The 18,735-nt window shown below is 39.2% G+C and overlaps 1 protein-coding gene across 1 annotated transcript; it reads right to left on the bottom strand.

Annotated features, from left to right (window-relative positions):
- Positions 1-487: 487 nt before the first annotated feature.
- dpydb (dihydropyrimidine dehydrogenase b) lies at positions 488-17,775 on the bottom strand. Its single transcript, XM_044219978.1, has 25 exons — positions 17,461-17,775; positions 14,325-14,435; positions 14,058-14,140; positions 12,980-13,067; positions 12,676-12,837; positions 10,577-10,773; positions 10,124-10,205; positions 9,872-9,959; positions 9,400-9,507; positions 9,047-9,216; positions 8,753-8,963; positions 7,948-8,132; positions 7,229-7,444; positions 6,304-6,468; positions 6,022-6,090; positions 5,797-5,880; positions 5,467-5,587; positions 5,167-5,286; positions 4,307-4,449; positions 3,490-3,544; positions 3,002-3,123; positions 2,072-2,221; positions 1,873-1,935; positions 1,313-1,390; positions 488-1,202 (listed from the first exon to the last, which is right to left on the bottom strand). Exons 1-25 carry the CDS (start codon positions 17,488-17,490, stop codon positions 1,038-1,040), a joined length of 3,066 nt encoding a protein of 1,021 aa, XP_044075913.1. The 5' UTR covers positions 17,491-17,775; the 3' UTR covers positions 488-1,037.
- Between the last annotated feature and the right edge of the window lie 960 nt (positions 17,776-18,735).

The raw sequence follows: 18,735 nt of genomic DNA, 5'->3' as shown, positions 1-18,735 counted from the left end.
TCATTTCACAGAATGGCTCCTTACAAAGGAGGAAATAAAGTACCAAACAAATGTAATTTATGTTACATTCCACCACTGGAAATAATACAATATATAAATATAATTTGACATACATTCTGCACAATGATGTATTTTACTTTTAATACTAACTTTAATATAGTACTTTCAGTACATTTTGCTGATGACAGGCTACTTAAGTTTTGAATGCAGAAATGTACTTGTAACAGAGTATTTTCACATTGGGGTATTGCTAAATATAAATGAACCACCATTGTCTGCAACTGTGGCAGTTCCTTCAGAGCAGTCAGTACAGTGTTGAAATGCAAAGTCCATGAGTTTCATCCCAATTTGTACCACGATGTCTGAGATATGTGACAGGACATAAAGTATGTGTATGTCTGTCCTACATGTCCTACTACTGACCTCCTGCTCCGACTTGTGTCTGATCATTCAAGAATCAAGAATCATATTAGTTTGTGCACCAGTGTACAGGAGGTTTGCTGGGATCAGAAAAACTTTATTTAAATCATAGACCATATCAAAGATGCATTTCCGTTGTACATTAATACATTAAACATCCAGTAAATACATGTTTAATTTGAAACATCCATAATCTCATTAAACATAAAGTGTTAAGCAAAATCTCCAATTGCTAACATAATTTGAGTCAGAATTATAGTTAAATTATTGACAAATGTATTTTGATACCATTATTGTGAACCTTGACCTTAAAAAGGTTGGTTGCCTCTTTCTCCAGTGATATTTTTGGTGCTAGTATTTCTTAAAATCAAGACTACATTTCCCATAAACTCCCACCCCTCCTTCACTATCAAGCAGATAAACACGTTGGATGGAATTTTTCTATCCCTTTTGAACTCTTTACATCATCCAAATGACTTGCATTAATGGGACACAATGTTTACTACAGTTACAATTGTCTTAAACCTCATGTGGCAGATTAATTAGTCATAAAACAGAACTTTATAATATCTAATCTCATTATTAAATAGGTGGAAAGTTTTGGTTTGTCTTTTCCGTTAGCAGACAGGACTAATGGGCACACCCCTCTTGGGTTCATAGGGCGTTGTCCTGGTAACCATCCTGATGCAGTCTATGATCGGACAGACGCTGAGGCACAGAGTGCAGCCCGTACAGCTGTCAGTCACGATGGGAATGTGGGTGTCTGGGTCGAACTCGATAGCCTGGGGAGACAGTGAGCAAGTCACGTTACAGGACTGAGGCAGATAAGTCTTAAAAACAGAGGAAGAGACAGATATCTTCATGTAACACACATACAGACAGGCTGACATACCTGATATCCAGAGTCATTGCAGGTCATGTAACATTTACCACAGTTGATACACATCTCTTCATCTATCAGAGCCTGGACCTGAGAACACAGGGGAGGGTCATGATTATGATCAGTCATTTTATTTTATCGTAATTATCTGTGATCTTTCATATGAATAATCGTCGGTTTTACTACTCTTTGTCTCTACCCAACATACAGTAATACACAGACACACGGAGTCTGGCAGTTGTTTTCTTAGTACCACAGCAGCTGCTACCTGTGTGACATTCCTGGAATATTTTGATAGGGACGCTTAGTGTACCAGTTTATATTGTGATACAAGACAGAAAGAAACCTCTGGTACAGATAGTTACCACATCAGAACCTCACACATTTTTTTATATAATGATCATGAGAAGACCCTGTGGGTTATGTCAAGATGTCAAGAATGTCATAAAGAATGATCGCCCACATGGTCTTTGTGCTTCGTTTCGTTTTAGAGCCAACAATCTCACTTCAAATGTGCATGTATTATTCTTAGAATCTAAAATGGCTACAATACATGCAAGGAAAATGGGTACCTGCTCCATGTTGTCAAGTTCCTGGTATGCTCCAATGTAACGCAGCGCTCTGGCTATCACATCCTACAAACACACCCGTCACCACACACACGCATATACACACCTTTTCTTGGTTAAAAACTTATTTAACAGAACAAAGCATAATACATCCAAAGGAATAGTGTGTGTGTGTGTGTGTGTGTGTGTGGGTGTGCCATACCTTGACAGCAGGAACAGGTTTTATGGGCGTGCTGACCCGGCTGATGTTAGCTTCCATCGCATCAGTTTTACAGCCGTCTCTGAGCTTTTTCTTGTACTCTGCGATGGCTTCTGTCCTCTGCTGGAGGTATGGACCAAAGCTAGGGAGGCTCTACACACATAAGGCATGCACGCAAGTCAGCCGTTAAGAGGAACTATTGGTTAAACTTTCTAATAAACTGAATGGTTGTGCCTTCAGTCATTCATGGCACTAGTAGAAGTAATAGAAAACTAGTGGGAGTAGAAAAGAATTGCAGAAGTATAAAATCAGACAAAGTGGGGATGGCAGTAGAAGGGCCATGAAGATTTTCAGGATAAACAAGCAGACTGTCTCAGGTCTGTACAGGGTGTTGATTCACTCCTCCTCCAATTCCAGCATTTAGTGAGGAGCTGCCTTTCCACATTATTTGCAATTAAATTATATAGTTTAACCTTGTGGCGCCTTTGCCCCTAGTATCTGTATCTGAGGTGATTCTGAAACGTGGTTCCCCTTACAGGTCAGGTAACGTTAGGATCACCAATACACATGATTAAATAAATAATATATTTAATTATGTGGTGCTGTACTCTCTATGTTATGTGTGGTTGTGTGGTTTATCAGTATAATGTATTTGTTAGTGTTGTGTAATGTTCCTTTTTCTGTAATCTATCTCTTGTATAAATGCAAAACTGTAAATAAAAAAAGAATAAGAAGAATAATAAGAAGTAGATAAATAGAGAAGTAGTTAGTCAAATGTAGGTGTTTGGGGAAGCTTCTGAAAAAACGTCCTCTGCCTCTTGGATGAGCCTCTCTTCTAACAGGCATCTTCAAGACTAAACAACCAATCCAGTTGCCTCTGATTTACTTCTTCTACATAGTAGTGGTGCTAATGGCAGCAGTAGTTAGTGGTACCTTTCCAACCAGGTCTTCCAGTCTGGGAACTGGTTTTCCCTTCTGATGTCTCTCTGTTGGAGGAGATTGACCATCCCAGTCCTTCAGCTCCAGGCTCTTCAGGTACAACAAGGCCTTCAGACCTGAACACACAGATTCACCATAAAGGTATTATCATATAGTTTTAATATCTCAAAGCAGTAGCATCTGGATACAGTGGAACACTTTTGGTTGGTGGTTAGTTCAGGAGCGTTGAGGGCATACGAAGTGTGTGTATACACAACTCTTCAGACCAAAGTGTGTATACATTTTTAAAAACTAGGAATAATACATCTCAATGGTAAATTCACGCATTTTATTGTTTAAAAAAGACAGTTATGGGTCATGAAATTGTAAAATACATCTACTATTGGTCATTTGTTGTTTTAGGGTCAAATATGCTAGATTTGCTTAATGTCTTTTCACCAAGGAGAATATAGCATAGAAAATCCAGAAACACAGTTACATACCCACACAGTAATCCTCAATCACTGTGAAGTCCTGGTTCTGTACTGCACTGCACACCTGTGGCACAGGAAGAGAGACAGGCATCGACAAAAACATAATCAAAATCAAACAATGTAATATTTGATTTTGCTTCAAATTATTGCAATTTGTAAAGACAAATTTGTATATTTTTGTTAAAGACTGCGACTTGTCACTGCTTCTACCGTATTCCTCAAATTGCTCTATTAAATGAATTAATTATTTTCAGAAACCCACTTTCATGTCTGGTTTATACTGTCAGCACTTACAGTACTTTTGTTAGCCGCAGTAGCTTTCGTTAAAACAAGAGGGTAGGAACGCTTTGTTTTGCAGAACTTCTCACTGTTTACACCACGCTGCCCTCCACCACAGAGCTTGTTCAAGACTTTATTCTCTGGATTGAAAGGACAGCATGAACCTTACTGGATAATCTAAATAAGTTCTGGCTCATTCATACATAATATAATTATACATTATTATCAGTGCTCTTTTCTTTACCGGATGTAACTTGTAATATTTGGACAGTGTTTCTTTCTACGAATGACAAACAACACACATGTAGGAACATAGCATGTAGTCAATGAAATAAAAGGTCATCCACAGTGATGTTAAACAGTAAGAGAGTTCAGATTAAAGGCTTCTTTTAAAAATGTTATGTATTCATCAATTGCACAATATGTTATTACATCAACAACAACTGCGTGATAGTAACAGTGATCGACTGATATCTTATTTTTTAGAGTGCATGAGGAAACCATGACTTCAGCCTCACCCTGGCAGGCGGCACAGTAATATGATCACCTGTAACACCGAGGCCCCGGCGTGAAGAAACTGTAGTCCAGCCTCTGCTGAGTCGATACCTCCGGTGGCCAGAATCGGGAAACCGGGAATTGCTCTGGCGATGGCCGATACTGCTCTCAGAGCAATGGGTCTGATGGCATTACCTGCACACATTGTTAATATTACTAAGTGCTTCATTAAAGGCTAGCTCAATGTGTTTTCATGTGTCACTTTAATTTATTCAAGTCATTCAAGAATCTTTTCAAAAATAATACTGGTGTCTTTTCATGTTACCTACAAATCCTACACCTAAAACTCTATCTAGACCTCCTGCCTTCCAGGCAGCCTTTGGTTTCAGCTCATTTCAATACTTCACCAATTTTGCTCAGAAAATTGAGTTTACTCATCATGAGGCGTGCCACACAGCCTCTGAAAATGGTTCTATAAGGTTCTCTGTGGCAGTGCGTTCCAAACATTTTTAAACGTGGCCCTGATGATGTCATCTGGATTGTCTCAGTTTGGGCTTGGAGACTACAAATTTAGAAAAGAAAGCCTGCGTTATAAACCGGAGGGGTTTGAAAAACATGGGCGTTTACCAGGCAGGGAGGTTTTAACCAAAGACTCTATGAATTTGCATTATGGGAAGTGTAGGATCTAGTGTTTTTGGAGCTTGACCCACATTAGGCTAAAAATCATGATACTGTGGCCTCTGCTGCTTTCATTTTGACCATTCTCTTTTTAATCTGTCTTCCTTGAGTCCCCCAAGGTTTATTAGAAGTGCAATACTTATTCTCTAGAAGTCCCCTTCTATAACTGCTGTACTGGAAACTAACAGTTACAAGGGATCGTGTATGTGCTTGTATGTTTGTGTGTGTCCTTACCAGACACCCCCCCATACGTGGTGCGTTTGCCCTTTCCCACACTCGGCCAGGGGGCGCCGTCGGCCTTCAGTCCCATCATACCTGAGACTGTGTTGGTGGCTGTTACTCCATCTGCTCCACCTATAAAACAGCACAACAATAACAACAATCAATATGTGTGCTAGACACTCATCACATACATACATTGTTGAATTTAAATTATTTGCACTATACAATGAAAATGATGTAATAAAATACAGAAGCACGACTGATATGGAGGGGGGAAAAAGAAGTGTCCGTGCTGTGGTGAAGTGTGTTGACCTTCATGAGCAGCCTTGGCGATGTCAACAATATTGGTAACGTTTGGTGTCAGTTTGGCAAAGAACGGAATGGAAATGGCTGCACGCACCCAGCGACAGATGTTGCGCACCAACACCGGGTCCTAATGACAAAGACGTAAAAACACCAACATGTCAAGACACAAACCATTTAGCATATCAAATTGTTAATTTTTGAAAGATTACACTAGATGATATCCTCTATAATATAGCTGAACATGATGTAAAAGATTGTATGCAAAATGTTTACAAGTATACAGTATGTTAATGTATACTGTATGCTTCTGACAAGTAAATCTATGTGCATGTGTACCTGTCCACAGGCCAGTCCCATGCCTCTCTCCCCCATCCCATGAGGACAAGACAGGTTCAGCTCCAATGCATCTGCTCCTGATTCCTAAACACACACATTTTTCTATTTTACACCTTCACAAACCACACAGTTGTTACCTGTATATGTACATAATAATAATTACACAATAGTTATACTATGTATATTCTGTGATGATTTTTGTTACTGACATGTGATTTATCTCACCTCTGCCATCTTGGCTAGTTCTGTCCAGTCTTCCTTGTTGTAACTACACATTATACTAGAGATCACCACCTGACAGAGGGACCGGGAAAAGTTAGATTTCAAATGTCAGACAATGCAAATAGTTTCACAAATCTATTAACACTGTTACACAGGCAGTCACTACAACAGATAGAGCTGCATCTTGTTTTGCAATGAGAACACAATTGACATCATTCTGCCTGTTGAACTTTGTCCGTGAAGGAACATACGTGACGTGACGTGACGTGACGTGACGTGACTTACATTATTAGGGAAGTCCTTCTTTAGCTCGGCGACTGACTGACACCAGTAGGCTGCTGTCTTCTCACTGATGAGCTCAATGTTGAGGAAGGAGCCTTGACCTGGTCCATACACGTGACCTGAGGTGGTGCCACGTACAATACGAGGAGACACGTTTGTCACCAGGTCCTGCAGAGACAGATTTATAGAGGCTGTGAAAAGAGTGTTTTCCTAACCTTTTCACTCAGCTGTCAGCTTAAATGAACTCAAAATCCAGCTCCATGTCATGCATGTAAATGAGCGTTTTTCTAGTAATGCCATCTATTACTGTAGCTGTAGAGCTATTGAAAATGGCATTCCCTGAAATGTAAGATAAAACTGATTTATTTTGGCTTTTACTGAATTACAGAATCTCAATGTTATGACATTGTCAAAACTTTAGAGCTGAAACAATTAGTCGATAAATACATTTTTTAAACGCCAAAAAAAAAATCACTGTTCCCAGCGTCTCAAATGTGAATATTTGCTGATTTTCTTGGTCATGACAGTAAACTGAAAATATGTTGGTTTTGGACTGTTGAACTGTCTGAATATGCTAAATTGGTCTTTACGACACTGTGATGGACTTTTTTTCTGACATTTTACAGACTAAATGATAATCAAGACAATTATTGGCAGACTAATCAACAATGAAAATGTTATTTAGCTACTTTTATTTTGACATTACCTTCTCTGTTAGATTTCAAGGACTGCCTTGTAAATGTAGACAAACCTGTGGACTATAAATAAACCTGCAACAAACTGAACGAGGCTCAAGTCAAAATACCAGTAAAATGGGTAAATGGCTGTAAAAGTGGGCTCCAAAAGGTTCCACTTCTGGCAAAATTTAGATGTTGGTGGGTTGGTTTGTGTGTGTGTGTGTGTGTGTGTGTGTGTGTGTACACTGTACCTTGTCCAGTCCAAACGTCTTGGTCAGAGCGAAGCCCCATCCTTGTTCAAAAGCTCTTCTGATCATAGCTGTGCTGGTGGTGGGAGGAGCAGACGCCAGGCCGAACGGGTTGGGAAACTTTATTCCACAAACCACAACGCTGATGTCCACCTGATCTATAGCACTGTAGAACAATGGCAGCTTCGGAACTGGGTCTACTGCCTGTCCATGCAGGGACTGCAGAAGGAAGGGAGACAGGACAAATATGTTACTTACATCACTGATATTACATTTTATAGAGTTAGGCCTGAGTTAAACACATCACCATGTGCTCCTGGATCTGACTCTGTGTCCAAAAGCCAAGTCCTGTTACTCATGACTGTGATGGTAATCAGAGTTTATAAGAAAGAAATCAGCCTGCTCTTTGTGTGATGTATTCATGTGCTCGTATGAAGCTCTGAACATCCCAAACTTAACAGTTGGCTGCTGAACAACCTTAGATTCATGAATTGTGTTGACAGAAAATCTAACGTAAATCAAACAAGAAGCAAATATGATATAGAGAATAATTTGGTATAGCTTATCACATTAAAAAAGGCTTCTGTTGTCTGCCAAGTCTTAAAAGTCGTAGCTCCTACTGCACATCAACGTACCACAGCACGACACAATAACAAATGTCAGGTACGCACACAGAGTATCCCTCAAAATGTGGTGAATGTTTGAAGCAGAGACTAATTTACCTGTATGTATCTGTGAATATGCCATGAGGCCTGTTTGCCATCGTTCACTGATTCCACCGTGGTGTTTGCCAAACCAGCAATGTCTCCTCCTGCAAACACCCAGGGCTCACTGGTCTGCATGGTGTCTGTGTTCACCTCTGGAGTACCCCAGCGGGTCAGCTTCACAGGAGCCATGGCCTCACTCACTATACACAGACAAATTATGGTTATGTGTGAAAACACTGCTAAAACATAACTGTTTTTGAAAGGGAGCATTCTACAGTGTTGCGAGTTCTTGTGAAACAGATATGTATGAAAACATGTCATCACCCCATTAATGCTGCATTCACCTACTGCATCAATCATTAACAACTCCTACAAATCTGAAAAGCTCAACGACTCAATTTCTGTTATGTAGCATTTTCCATAGTCTGTCAGACCAAGAGACCAGGAACTTGCGGTGAGCCTTATTGGTTGATTACATATATCACAGTCATCCCCTGTTCAATAAATAAAGTAAAAAAGATTTAGGTTTAGAAATTCATAATGGTATGCAAATCATCTGCCTTCAAATGCCCATATTACTTGTTTTAAAATAATATTTTTTTATATTTATCAAAATACATACAACATATAAACATCCCAAAAAAAAAAAAAAACTACAGAAAAATACAATACACACAAATGCAAAGATACAGATACCTTTCAGAAACCAGATGAAGATTTACACAGATCTTCTGATTAATTTTCAACACTCATATTAGTTCAGGGCAAAGCAAAGGGCTGTTGATCAGTTAGTGTGTCACTCAGCTGATTGGTTAATTACCTTGCGGCTTGTTGAGCATGGAACCAAAGGCACTGATGATGTAATCAGCCTTCAGCCTGACAACTTGGTCCTCATCTTCCAGCCAATCACCTTCCTCGGTCTGCTCGGTGCGACAGAACTGTAAACCGGCAACCCGACCGTTCTTCATGATGACCTCACGAGGAGACAGGAAGGGCAGGAACTCACACTGCTCCTTCTTAGCCAACTCCATCTGACAGAAAAAACACACATTCGATATTCTCTATGTATCCTTCTGCCTATATATCTATCCACCCATCTATCCCTCATCCATACCTCCTCGGGAACAGCTCTGATGTTAGTGAATCCCTTCCTGAAGCAGACGTAGACTCTCCTGGCTCCACAGCGAAGAGCAGAGGTGGCGCAGTCAAACGCAGTGTCACCGGCCCCCAACACTATTACTACACCCCTTAACTCCGGCAGAAAAGAGCGACACTGACACATACCTAGACAGAGTGAGACAGAGACAGAGAGACATGGTAATGAGAGATTGTCTCTGACTCTGAGATACTTTGCAAACCTTTCACCACTAAAACATTTTCACATTTGAACTAGCCCACTTCCTGTTAGATTTTCATGCTTTGTGTGTGTGTGTGTGTGTGTGTGTGTCTTTGTGTTCACAACAGTACCTTTCTTGCTGGCTGAGGCCACCATTGGCAGAAAGTCTTTGGAAGTGAAGAAGCCTTGATCCATGGTTAAACCCTGGAATATTTTAGCTCTGTTGGCCTGAGGGAGTCCTGGAGTCACACACGCATGCAAAAACATATACATAAACACATGCACACACACATACATTGGAATAAAAAGAGTGTGTATCCTAAAATTGTTTGAACAGATACGATTGTTAATGGAGCAGTCCAAAACTTCCAGTATGTCCATTATGACAATTCTACAAACTTAAAAACCAAAGACTCACACTCATTTACTGTATGATACTATGCTTGCATAACAGTTGAAAGCACACACATAGACATACTGTATGTTTACCACTATTAAAGATGGATTAAAAGGTGTAAAACCCAAATGGCTAAACCTTATAATGCGCACCCATGAAGCTAAATGCAAAGCTATTTTCTGAAATGTTTTTCAAGAGGCACTCACCAATCCCAATGAAGACAGCCTTAAATCCTTCCTCTTTCAGGGACGTCAGAGTCAGGCTGTTAACACCTAGTTCCTTCTCACACACCACCTGGTGTGTACACACACACAAACACACATTTTACAAGACTTATGTAAGGATTTCAATGATCAGAAAACTCTCAACACATCATAATGCCATATGTATTCCAGCATTTTACAGTATGGCCACTTAAAAATCTGTGTGAGCATGATAGGAGTGCCCATAGGCCATACCTTGACTCCCAAGTCCTTCATCAGGTCTATTTCAAACTGGACAACCTCATAAGGAAGTCGGAACTGAGGGATTTCTGATGTGCTGCAGGGAGGCAAACACGTTTGTTGAATGTTGAATTTCCTTTCCTTTGACATTGTCTCATATATCTCTCCTCCTGCCATCTTGATTTTCTACCATGAAAATTTGTTTAAGAGGTTTTAGGAGTCATTCTCATTCTCAACATTGTCAATGAGTCTGCCTTTCTCTGGTTTTGATGAATTTAAACAGGCCTGCATTCAGTCCTTGTCACAGAGACCAGTCTTTGTAACTGTAGTGCAACAATAAATATTGTCTTAAAACTCAATAAATGTAATCAAAGAATTTCACTGATACAATATAACATCATACTTTACTATCTTTGACATGATATGATATATAGTATGATGATGATGATGATGATGATGATATGTTACCTAAGCCCGCCAATATACTTCTGTTTCTCAAATATGGTAATATTATCATATCCAAGACGGGCCAGGAAGGAAGCACAGCTGACTGACGCTGGGCCACAACCAATCAGGGCAATAGGGGTGTGGTAAGTCTCTGGCATCTCATTGGCTGGTGGGAGTTCAGGATTCCTGATCTGAGCGATGCCCATCTTACTAAACACCTAGGAAGAAAAAACACACACACACATTTGAAATAATACACTTGCCCTTTAATAGAGTACAGTCATATCATAACACTAATATAACTCTCAACACAACATGGCTGACTTTAAAGGTGCGGTATATGATTCTAATCCAGTACACGTCTTTTTGTCAAATTCACTGAATATCTCCTCACGGTCCGCTAGCTGTCCGTTCAGTGTCTGCGCTGAAAAACCTCTGGTGTGTGTACTCAGCCCTGGCTCTGTGAATGCGAAATAAACAAAGTGGCTCGGACTGGTCCACACAACACTATTCCAGCCATGATTTGTGCGTCAGGGAACGTTCAATGACTTGCCCACGGACATTCAGCTTACTTTCTAGTTTGCCAAGATCTGCTGCTGTTGTGATGTTAGCTATAGCAGCAGGAGAGTTGTGAGCGTCGCTGTCTGGAGCTGCTGTGCTGGCTCTGGGAAACCGTCTCGTCCTCCTCGTGTTAGCTTCGCAGCAGCAACTGTAGGGACAGTTTGCTAACCCACAACCTAGCTAAGCTAACACACTAAGCTGACATTAGTTACATTACTTGCTGTGTCGTTGTTCGCTCTATATCATGGTATTTGTCATGATATTGGATTTCTCCAGAATCGCATACCACACCTTTAAAGTGAGCCTACGTAACTTCTGCTGAACAGTGGCCACTGTGTTCACAACTGGCAATAAGATGATGATGCTTAATTTTAGAATATATTATATATATATTACGCTAGTACAAGTAGAAAAGAGTCATAAATTCGACCAGAACATCTTAACTTTATGGGTGGGTTTCCATCCACCTGTTTTTATGTGCATTTTCAATTTGTGCATAAACTCCACCTGAGTGGAAAGGCCAAAAAAAACAAAACTCTCAAGATATTGCAAAATATATTGCATTTAATAACGTCATCTTATTGCGCCCTCTTCTTCTGCAATGGTTTAATGGCACCCAACTGGAAAATTAGCACCACCAGCTGTCTATCTCAATGAACCAACACGCATAATATTCGCATAACGGCACTGGATGGTAACACGCTATAATTTGCATTTTCTTTTGCAGATTTTCTCAAAATTCAGTTAAAATTTGCATTACATTTGCATGGAAACCTAACAATTGCCAACTTACAAGGTTTCATCTGAGCTTTTGACCACAGTTGATAACTGAGCAAAATACATCCAAATCCAATCCACTGACTGAAGACTGTTAGATGGGGTTGAAAAAGCTAGTAAGTGGACCTTGATGAAAGATAATTTGGTCAAACTATAAGGTCAAGAATTTTTATGCTCAAGAATAATAAAATACTTAGTAATGCCAGTTACACAGCAATATCTATCTAAAATCTGCTAACATTAGTTAACATTAGCCACCATAAGCTAGTGGTCACACCAACCAAATAAGACTGCAGCAGCAAAACCACTGAGTGTAGCTCCTGAATTTCGCAGGGGTGTAATTTCTTGCTTATGAATTTACTTTTCATTTGTAAAAGAAAGAACTTTTTTTCTTCTCTGAAATGTCACATATTCTTTAACATTTACCCTAACGTAAACCAAATCATTATTTTAATCTTAAATCTAAAGCCAAGTTGAAAGCATGAACTCACCTGTGAAGAACATGCTGAGTTTTAAAGACATTGTTGTATGGTTAATTATTTTGTTATGTGACATCTGCATAGATAATAGTATGATAGCTGTGTATCTGTATGCACTATGCTGATTAAAAATGTTTTGGGTCCTCAAAAGGTACAAGAATATACACATACTCATCAGCATAGAAATGAAATGATGGTGACATGCCTACAACTGGTTGTAACTAATTACAGCTGAGTCTTCTGAGTAGTTGGTGGTTTAGTGTATGTTTTATACAGAAAACTTGACAGCTCAAAATGTTGTACCTCGGTAGCAAACTGCTGTAACCCTCCGATATTAATGGGTCCCTCCTCAGAAGCATATAAGTTGCAGCCTCCCACACACAGCTCTGATGTGGGACAAACCATTCCACAGGTCAAACCCAGGGGGTTGTCAGAAAGGATAGCCCTCGCTGCCCCATAGTAGTTCTGGTATACACACACACATAGATACACACAAACATGAATAAGAAGATCATGACATTGACACATCTTCCACATCATAGAACTGGTATTCAAAAATGTGCACGTGGATGCATGAATGTGTTTGTGTGTATATATTTTACAGTACCTTGTTAGAGATGCTTGTAATAAATGACTTTATGTCCAGGTTAGTAGGGCAGCTCTTCTGACAGGGAGCATCCGCACATTTTAGACACCTAAACACATTTTTTTTGACAGTTTAACCAAGTTATGACAAAAGCAGCAAGCATCAGATCAAACATAATGTGAAGTCAACAACATCCAAAAATGTACAAACCCCCCAAAGTATTAGCGTGCATTGCAGCCTGCGACAGTTTCTCTTTTGATACTATCACTAGAAAGTCAAACTTTTTAAAATCCTATAAATAGGGGCTTGAAAATGAAATGATGTATTGATAAAGGCTGCAATCCATTCCAGTCACTGTGTGTCACCATGCTAACATTGCTCACAATATGTTAAGCAGGTGTAATGTTCACCATGTTCACCATCTTAGTTTAGCGTGTTAGCATGCTGACATTGCCTAATTAGCACTAAACACAAAGTGTACAGCTGAGGCTGACAGGAATGTCATTAGTTTTGCAGGTTTGTGGTCGTACACCAAGGTATTGTACAAACTGAAATTTTAACTTGATGGTGGTGCTAGAGGAAAAACTCTTGAGGTGGACGTCAATGTGTGTTCCAAATTTTATGGAAATCTATCCAATTGTTGAAGAGACATTTCCCTAAAAAACAAAGATCTCAACCTCATGGTGGCGCTAAAGGCAAAGTCATTTCATGGAAATCTATCCAATAGATATTTCAGTCATCACTAGAGCCATGCTGCTAGCATGGCTAAACACTGCAGCAGTAACACACATTGCCTGCGGGTGGCACAAGTGTTAAAATTGTAGCAGCTATTACTTTCTTTGCCTGTAGGAGGCTACATCGTGTCTTCATCTGCAGTTCTGAACCGATGTGCTATTACTTTCCTGTCCTATAAGGTGGCGCAACTTAAGAGGTGTAGAATTCATCTGATAATGAACACCAGCTCTTCCTTGTGGAGAACCTTTAAGCTGCTAAATGTGACTGAGTGAGTTTGTGAGATGGTGTGTGTGTGTGTGTTACAAGTTAGTTGGAAGTGGTACTTTGCATCTAAAAAAAATAGCAAAGCAAAATTCATTCTCACCTCAGTGCTTCTCGCAGAGCTCCGCGCTCGCTCAATGTTGTATGTTTGATATCGTCAAAGTTGTTCTCTAACCTCTCACAAGACTGAGAGAAAGAAAGGGTGGAGGAAACAGAAAGATGAATAATAATTTAAAGGAAACAGGGGAAAGGGGAGAGTAAAGCAAGTGTGGAGACGCAGAGGAGGAAAATATTGAACAAACGCTATTGGCTAAACCACACAACCAAAGCAGAGGTGTGCGTGTTTCTGTGTGTGTGTGGTATATCTTACATCACAGTTCCTTTCAGGGTTTCTCTTCCAGTGTTTCTTTTCTTTCTTCTTGCTTGCCGTGGAGATGATGTCAGCGTGAGTCTTTACCCTGGGATTCAGAGCCAGGATGCTCTGTACGAAATTAGGTGAAACAGATCAACACATCGGTAAAGACTCTTGAGTCTTAGACTCTGATAGACACAAATAGAATTGTATTCTACGCTTCAGGGTTAGCCACTCCTGAAAACAGATTTGAAGAGTGCCAGAAAAGTTTTTTGGTGACCCGTTTTTTTTTGTGTTACTTATGGAAGCCAAATGGCTGCAATATGTATTTTTTCTATCTCATTATCTCGAGATCACAAGCTAGTTATGTCATTATCTCAGGATATCCAAGCAATTTTCTTGTGATAATGGAATACATTTCTCACTGTTTTCTCAAGATAACGACAAATGTATCCCATTATCACAAGAAAACAACTTTGTTATCTTGAGATAACACAATAAGTATAACAGGATAAAAATCATATCGCAAACATGGCAGCTTTTGACTTCGGTAGTTACTCCTAATGGTATTAGTATTATATTCCAATTTTGTCATCCATCAAATCACAGCAAAGATAGGCTGTTTATTTATTTTTTAAAAATGCCTAAATGTCAATTTTCTTGATAAACAGAGACAGAAAATGTTTGGCATCATCATAACTGTTTGGAAGGGTAAGTTTATGGATTGGCACTTTCCTGGATGTGCCCTGTCTTCACAGTTCTTCGTCGGTAGTACTTGAACAGAAATCTTGGGAGTTTTTGTCTTTATGTGACATTCCAAAATCAGATATTAACCATTTGGAATAACACGTGTCATTTCTTGCACTATGTGAAGACCTGTGCAATAATAATGTGTTAATGAAATATTGTTTCATTTCATTAGGGAGTTTTAGTTTTATAAATTGCATCCTTTTACTAACCAAAAGTTTTAGAATTGTGGATTATAAACGGAAACTCTTAATGTTGCTTTCCCCCTGTTACTCATGAACTATTACTGTTATCTGTCTTTACAGCACACACACACACACACACACACACACACACACACACACACACACACACACACACACACACACACACACACACACACACACACACACACACACACACACACACACACACACAGATCTACTGTCAAAAACACAACTATGGAACATTCTAGGAAGTATGCTTGTTTGGATCGTTGGGGTCAAGATCATAAGATAATTAATGACAAGCTGCCAGGTCAATGCACTGAGGTTATGTGACCTGTTGCGTGAATACATAAGAGTGGAAATGAAGGAATAAATTATACTGACATCCTGTCACAACAGGAAATATATCCAATTAGGAAAGCAAGATGCTCACTGATTTTATGGCTACTGTAAGACCACTGAATGACTGCTGTCCTGTTTTGTCCTGTATGTTTTGTCCTGTATGGAATAAGCTGCTTTACTAATTCTTTAGGTTTTGATTCCAGGTATGGGATAATTACAGACCTAAGCATATTAACATATAATGGTATGTTGGTCTGGAGATAAGTTTCACATTAAAAAGTAACTTTTATCAACCGAACAAAACTTCTAGCAGTTACATGTGATTGGCTCATGTTCTACTAGTCCAATTTGAAGCCTTACCTAATAACCAAGATAAAAAACAGTTCTCAACAACTTACTGCCATCATCAGTTTACTCCCAATATTAAAATGAGATGTTTCTATATCCAATTTACAACCGTTTGACATCAGGCTTCTTTACACTGTCAATCAATTGAGTCATTTTTTGTGAAGTTATTACATTATCTGGCAGTTATTAAGTTATCACTTGCTCCATGCATACAGAATCTCAGTCTCAAAACATATAGAGTTAAATGACAGCCGTCATAAATGGCTTTTTATCCTTTTAATCCTTACTGCTGCGACATGTTAAGAGGCAGAATAGATATTGTTTAACAAAGAACAGGGCTTGCAACACATGCATGTTCTTTTGGTAACACTTTACATTAGGGTACACATTCACCATTAACTAGAACTCGTTGCTTATTAGCATACATATGATCTGCATGTTGGCTCTTTATTAGTCATTGTAAAGCACTTAATAATGCTTTACTCTGCATGACCATATTCTACAACCACTGGGCCGTTAACTAAGAGTTTTCCATCAATAACCTCCGAATTACTGCTTATTGATAGTAAGTAAGGAACTTGTACATGAATTACGATGTTAGGATGCTTTGCTCAGTATGGGCCTTATAAGGTGGTAGTACCACTCATTCTCCCTTAACAACACTTAATAACGATGGTTTATTCTTACGTAACAAAACTACTACTAAAGTGTTAATGGTGTCCAAATAACTCCAAATGTCCAAAAGTCTTTCTAAGTCAGAATATGTTTCCCGTATGTATATACTTTTCTTCAGACTTAATTCAGATTTCTGCTGTTAAATTGCCATTATTAGAGATCAGAACCATTACACCAGTCCAGCACTGGTTCAGTCATGTGCACAGCAGCTCCTTGTGAGGCCTCAGATTAGTGTTCTGTCTAAAGTGGTGGGGGCCAATCCCCAAACTAAACTAAACAAACCCTATTTGTACTCGTACAAATTCCTCTAAGGATTTTAAGTGTGTAAAGGTTATTTGAATTTGCTGATCAATTCATTCATAGTGACTTTGTTCTACTATGGTATTTTCAAACAGGTGCACAGACCACATATTTATACTCTCTCCTTACCACTGTTGTGTAACAACAAAAACCCTGACGGAGGAGTTACTTTGCCACCAAACATGATCATACAAGGTTTGTGGTCCTGTAAAAAGATAGGAAGACTTGTGCTAGTATTAGTAATGACATGGCCATGACCTTCAGTCAGTGATCAACAGGAGAACAACCATCATTCTGTTAAGTGCTTATCCCAACTTAACTCACATTAGTTTGATACTATATACCATGATGTGCACTGTCAATTTATATTATCAAGATTAATTTTAGCATAGATACATGTTTTGCTATGAGTTGGAGGTGGATTTAACCTCCACACAAGGTTATTTGCCACCTGAAGATACACAGTATGTTATGAGGACAGTAACTAGAGATAAGATAAGGTAAAACAAGAAACAGATATACACACAATAATTTACCTCAATGTCTGGGAGATCTTTACTCAACATGATGTCTGTTTCGGGGAATAAAAGCTTTCAAATGCTTTCTGAAGATCTTCTGGGGATTCTTGTTGGTTTTTGGATTAGAGGTCCGAAACACTGTCCGGGACTGCTCTGCTCCCAAGTGGAACTATCTGCGAGCTGACCGTCCTTATCAGTCCCACTCCTCTCACTAACAGGTTGACTCGTGAAAGCCACCAGACCTAATCTGTTGATAAGGCAGACTGACAGACAGCTGATATCGCTCTCTGAGGGTCGAAGTCCAGCAGAGCAGCAGCGGGCAGGTTTCTGGGTGCATTGCACCTGAGCTCTGAATAAATCAAACAATAACCATAGTAAACTTTCAAGTCCAAACTCCACCTCTTGTGATGGGAGGGGAGGGGAGCCCCCCCCCCTTTTTTTTTCTTTCATGTACATAAATCTGTGTTTAACTCCTTCCTGCTTGTCTGAAGGACTGCACTCTCCTCACAGAGCAAACATCAGCTATCTGAAGCCAGACAGATGTTAAATCAGGACAGGCAAGGTACAAGGTAATACACATACTGTAAACCATTTTCAAATGAGACATTGATTAGAGACAATTGATGGGTGGGGGTCCCCACATATACATTTATAATATTTTAATGAGTATGTTACTGTAGTGTATTTTTATGAACGGGTAGAAAACATACCATGAGGTCCAGAAGGCGTTGTAGCAGTAATGAAGACATGTCTCGCAGTTTTTACCTTTTCTGTCCCTCTCTCAGTCTTCTTCTGTCTCATCTTTCTTACTCGATTCTTCATGAATTTTACCTACAAAACATATGTTGAACTTATAAAACGTGATGCATTGTTATGTTTTATAAGTTCATTGTATGTTTTGTAGGTAAAATGTATTAAACTACCCAACAGTATATAAAATAGTTCAAATCAGCTCCACCTCGACCAACTACAACAGGAAAATGCTAATTACGCATGAATGCATCAGTAATAATAACCCAGTAATATATGATAATAAAACACAGAGATCATTATTCAGCATTATGAGTACTTTTACTTTTGATACTTTAAAGTCCGTGTAAAGGAAATTCAGAAATTAGTTTCTAAAAACATTCTAAATGTTAGAAATGTATTGCTTAAAACATTTTACAAAGACTGTTAACTATGTCGCACTGAATTGTGGAGTTAGACCGTTAAACAGTTTTTCAGTTTTTGTGTTCAGGATTTTTTTGGGCGGGGCTGAAATCATGGCTTGATGACGCACTGGAGCCACCG

The sequence above is a fragment of the Siniperca chuatsi genome, linkage group LG13 (genome assembly GCF_020085105.1).
Source record: "Siniperca chuatsi isolate FFG_IHB_CAS linkage group LG13, ASM2008510v1, whole genome shotgun sequence".
NCBI classification, from domain to species: Eukaryota; Metazoa; Chordata; class Actinopteri; order Centrarchiformes; family Sinipercidae; genus Siniperca; species Siniperca chuatsi.
The sequence above is the reverse complement of the archived record's forward strand: the minus strand, read 5'-3'. Positions and strand labels throughout refer to the sequence as shown.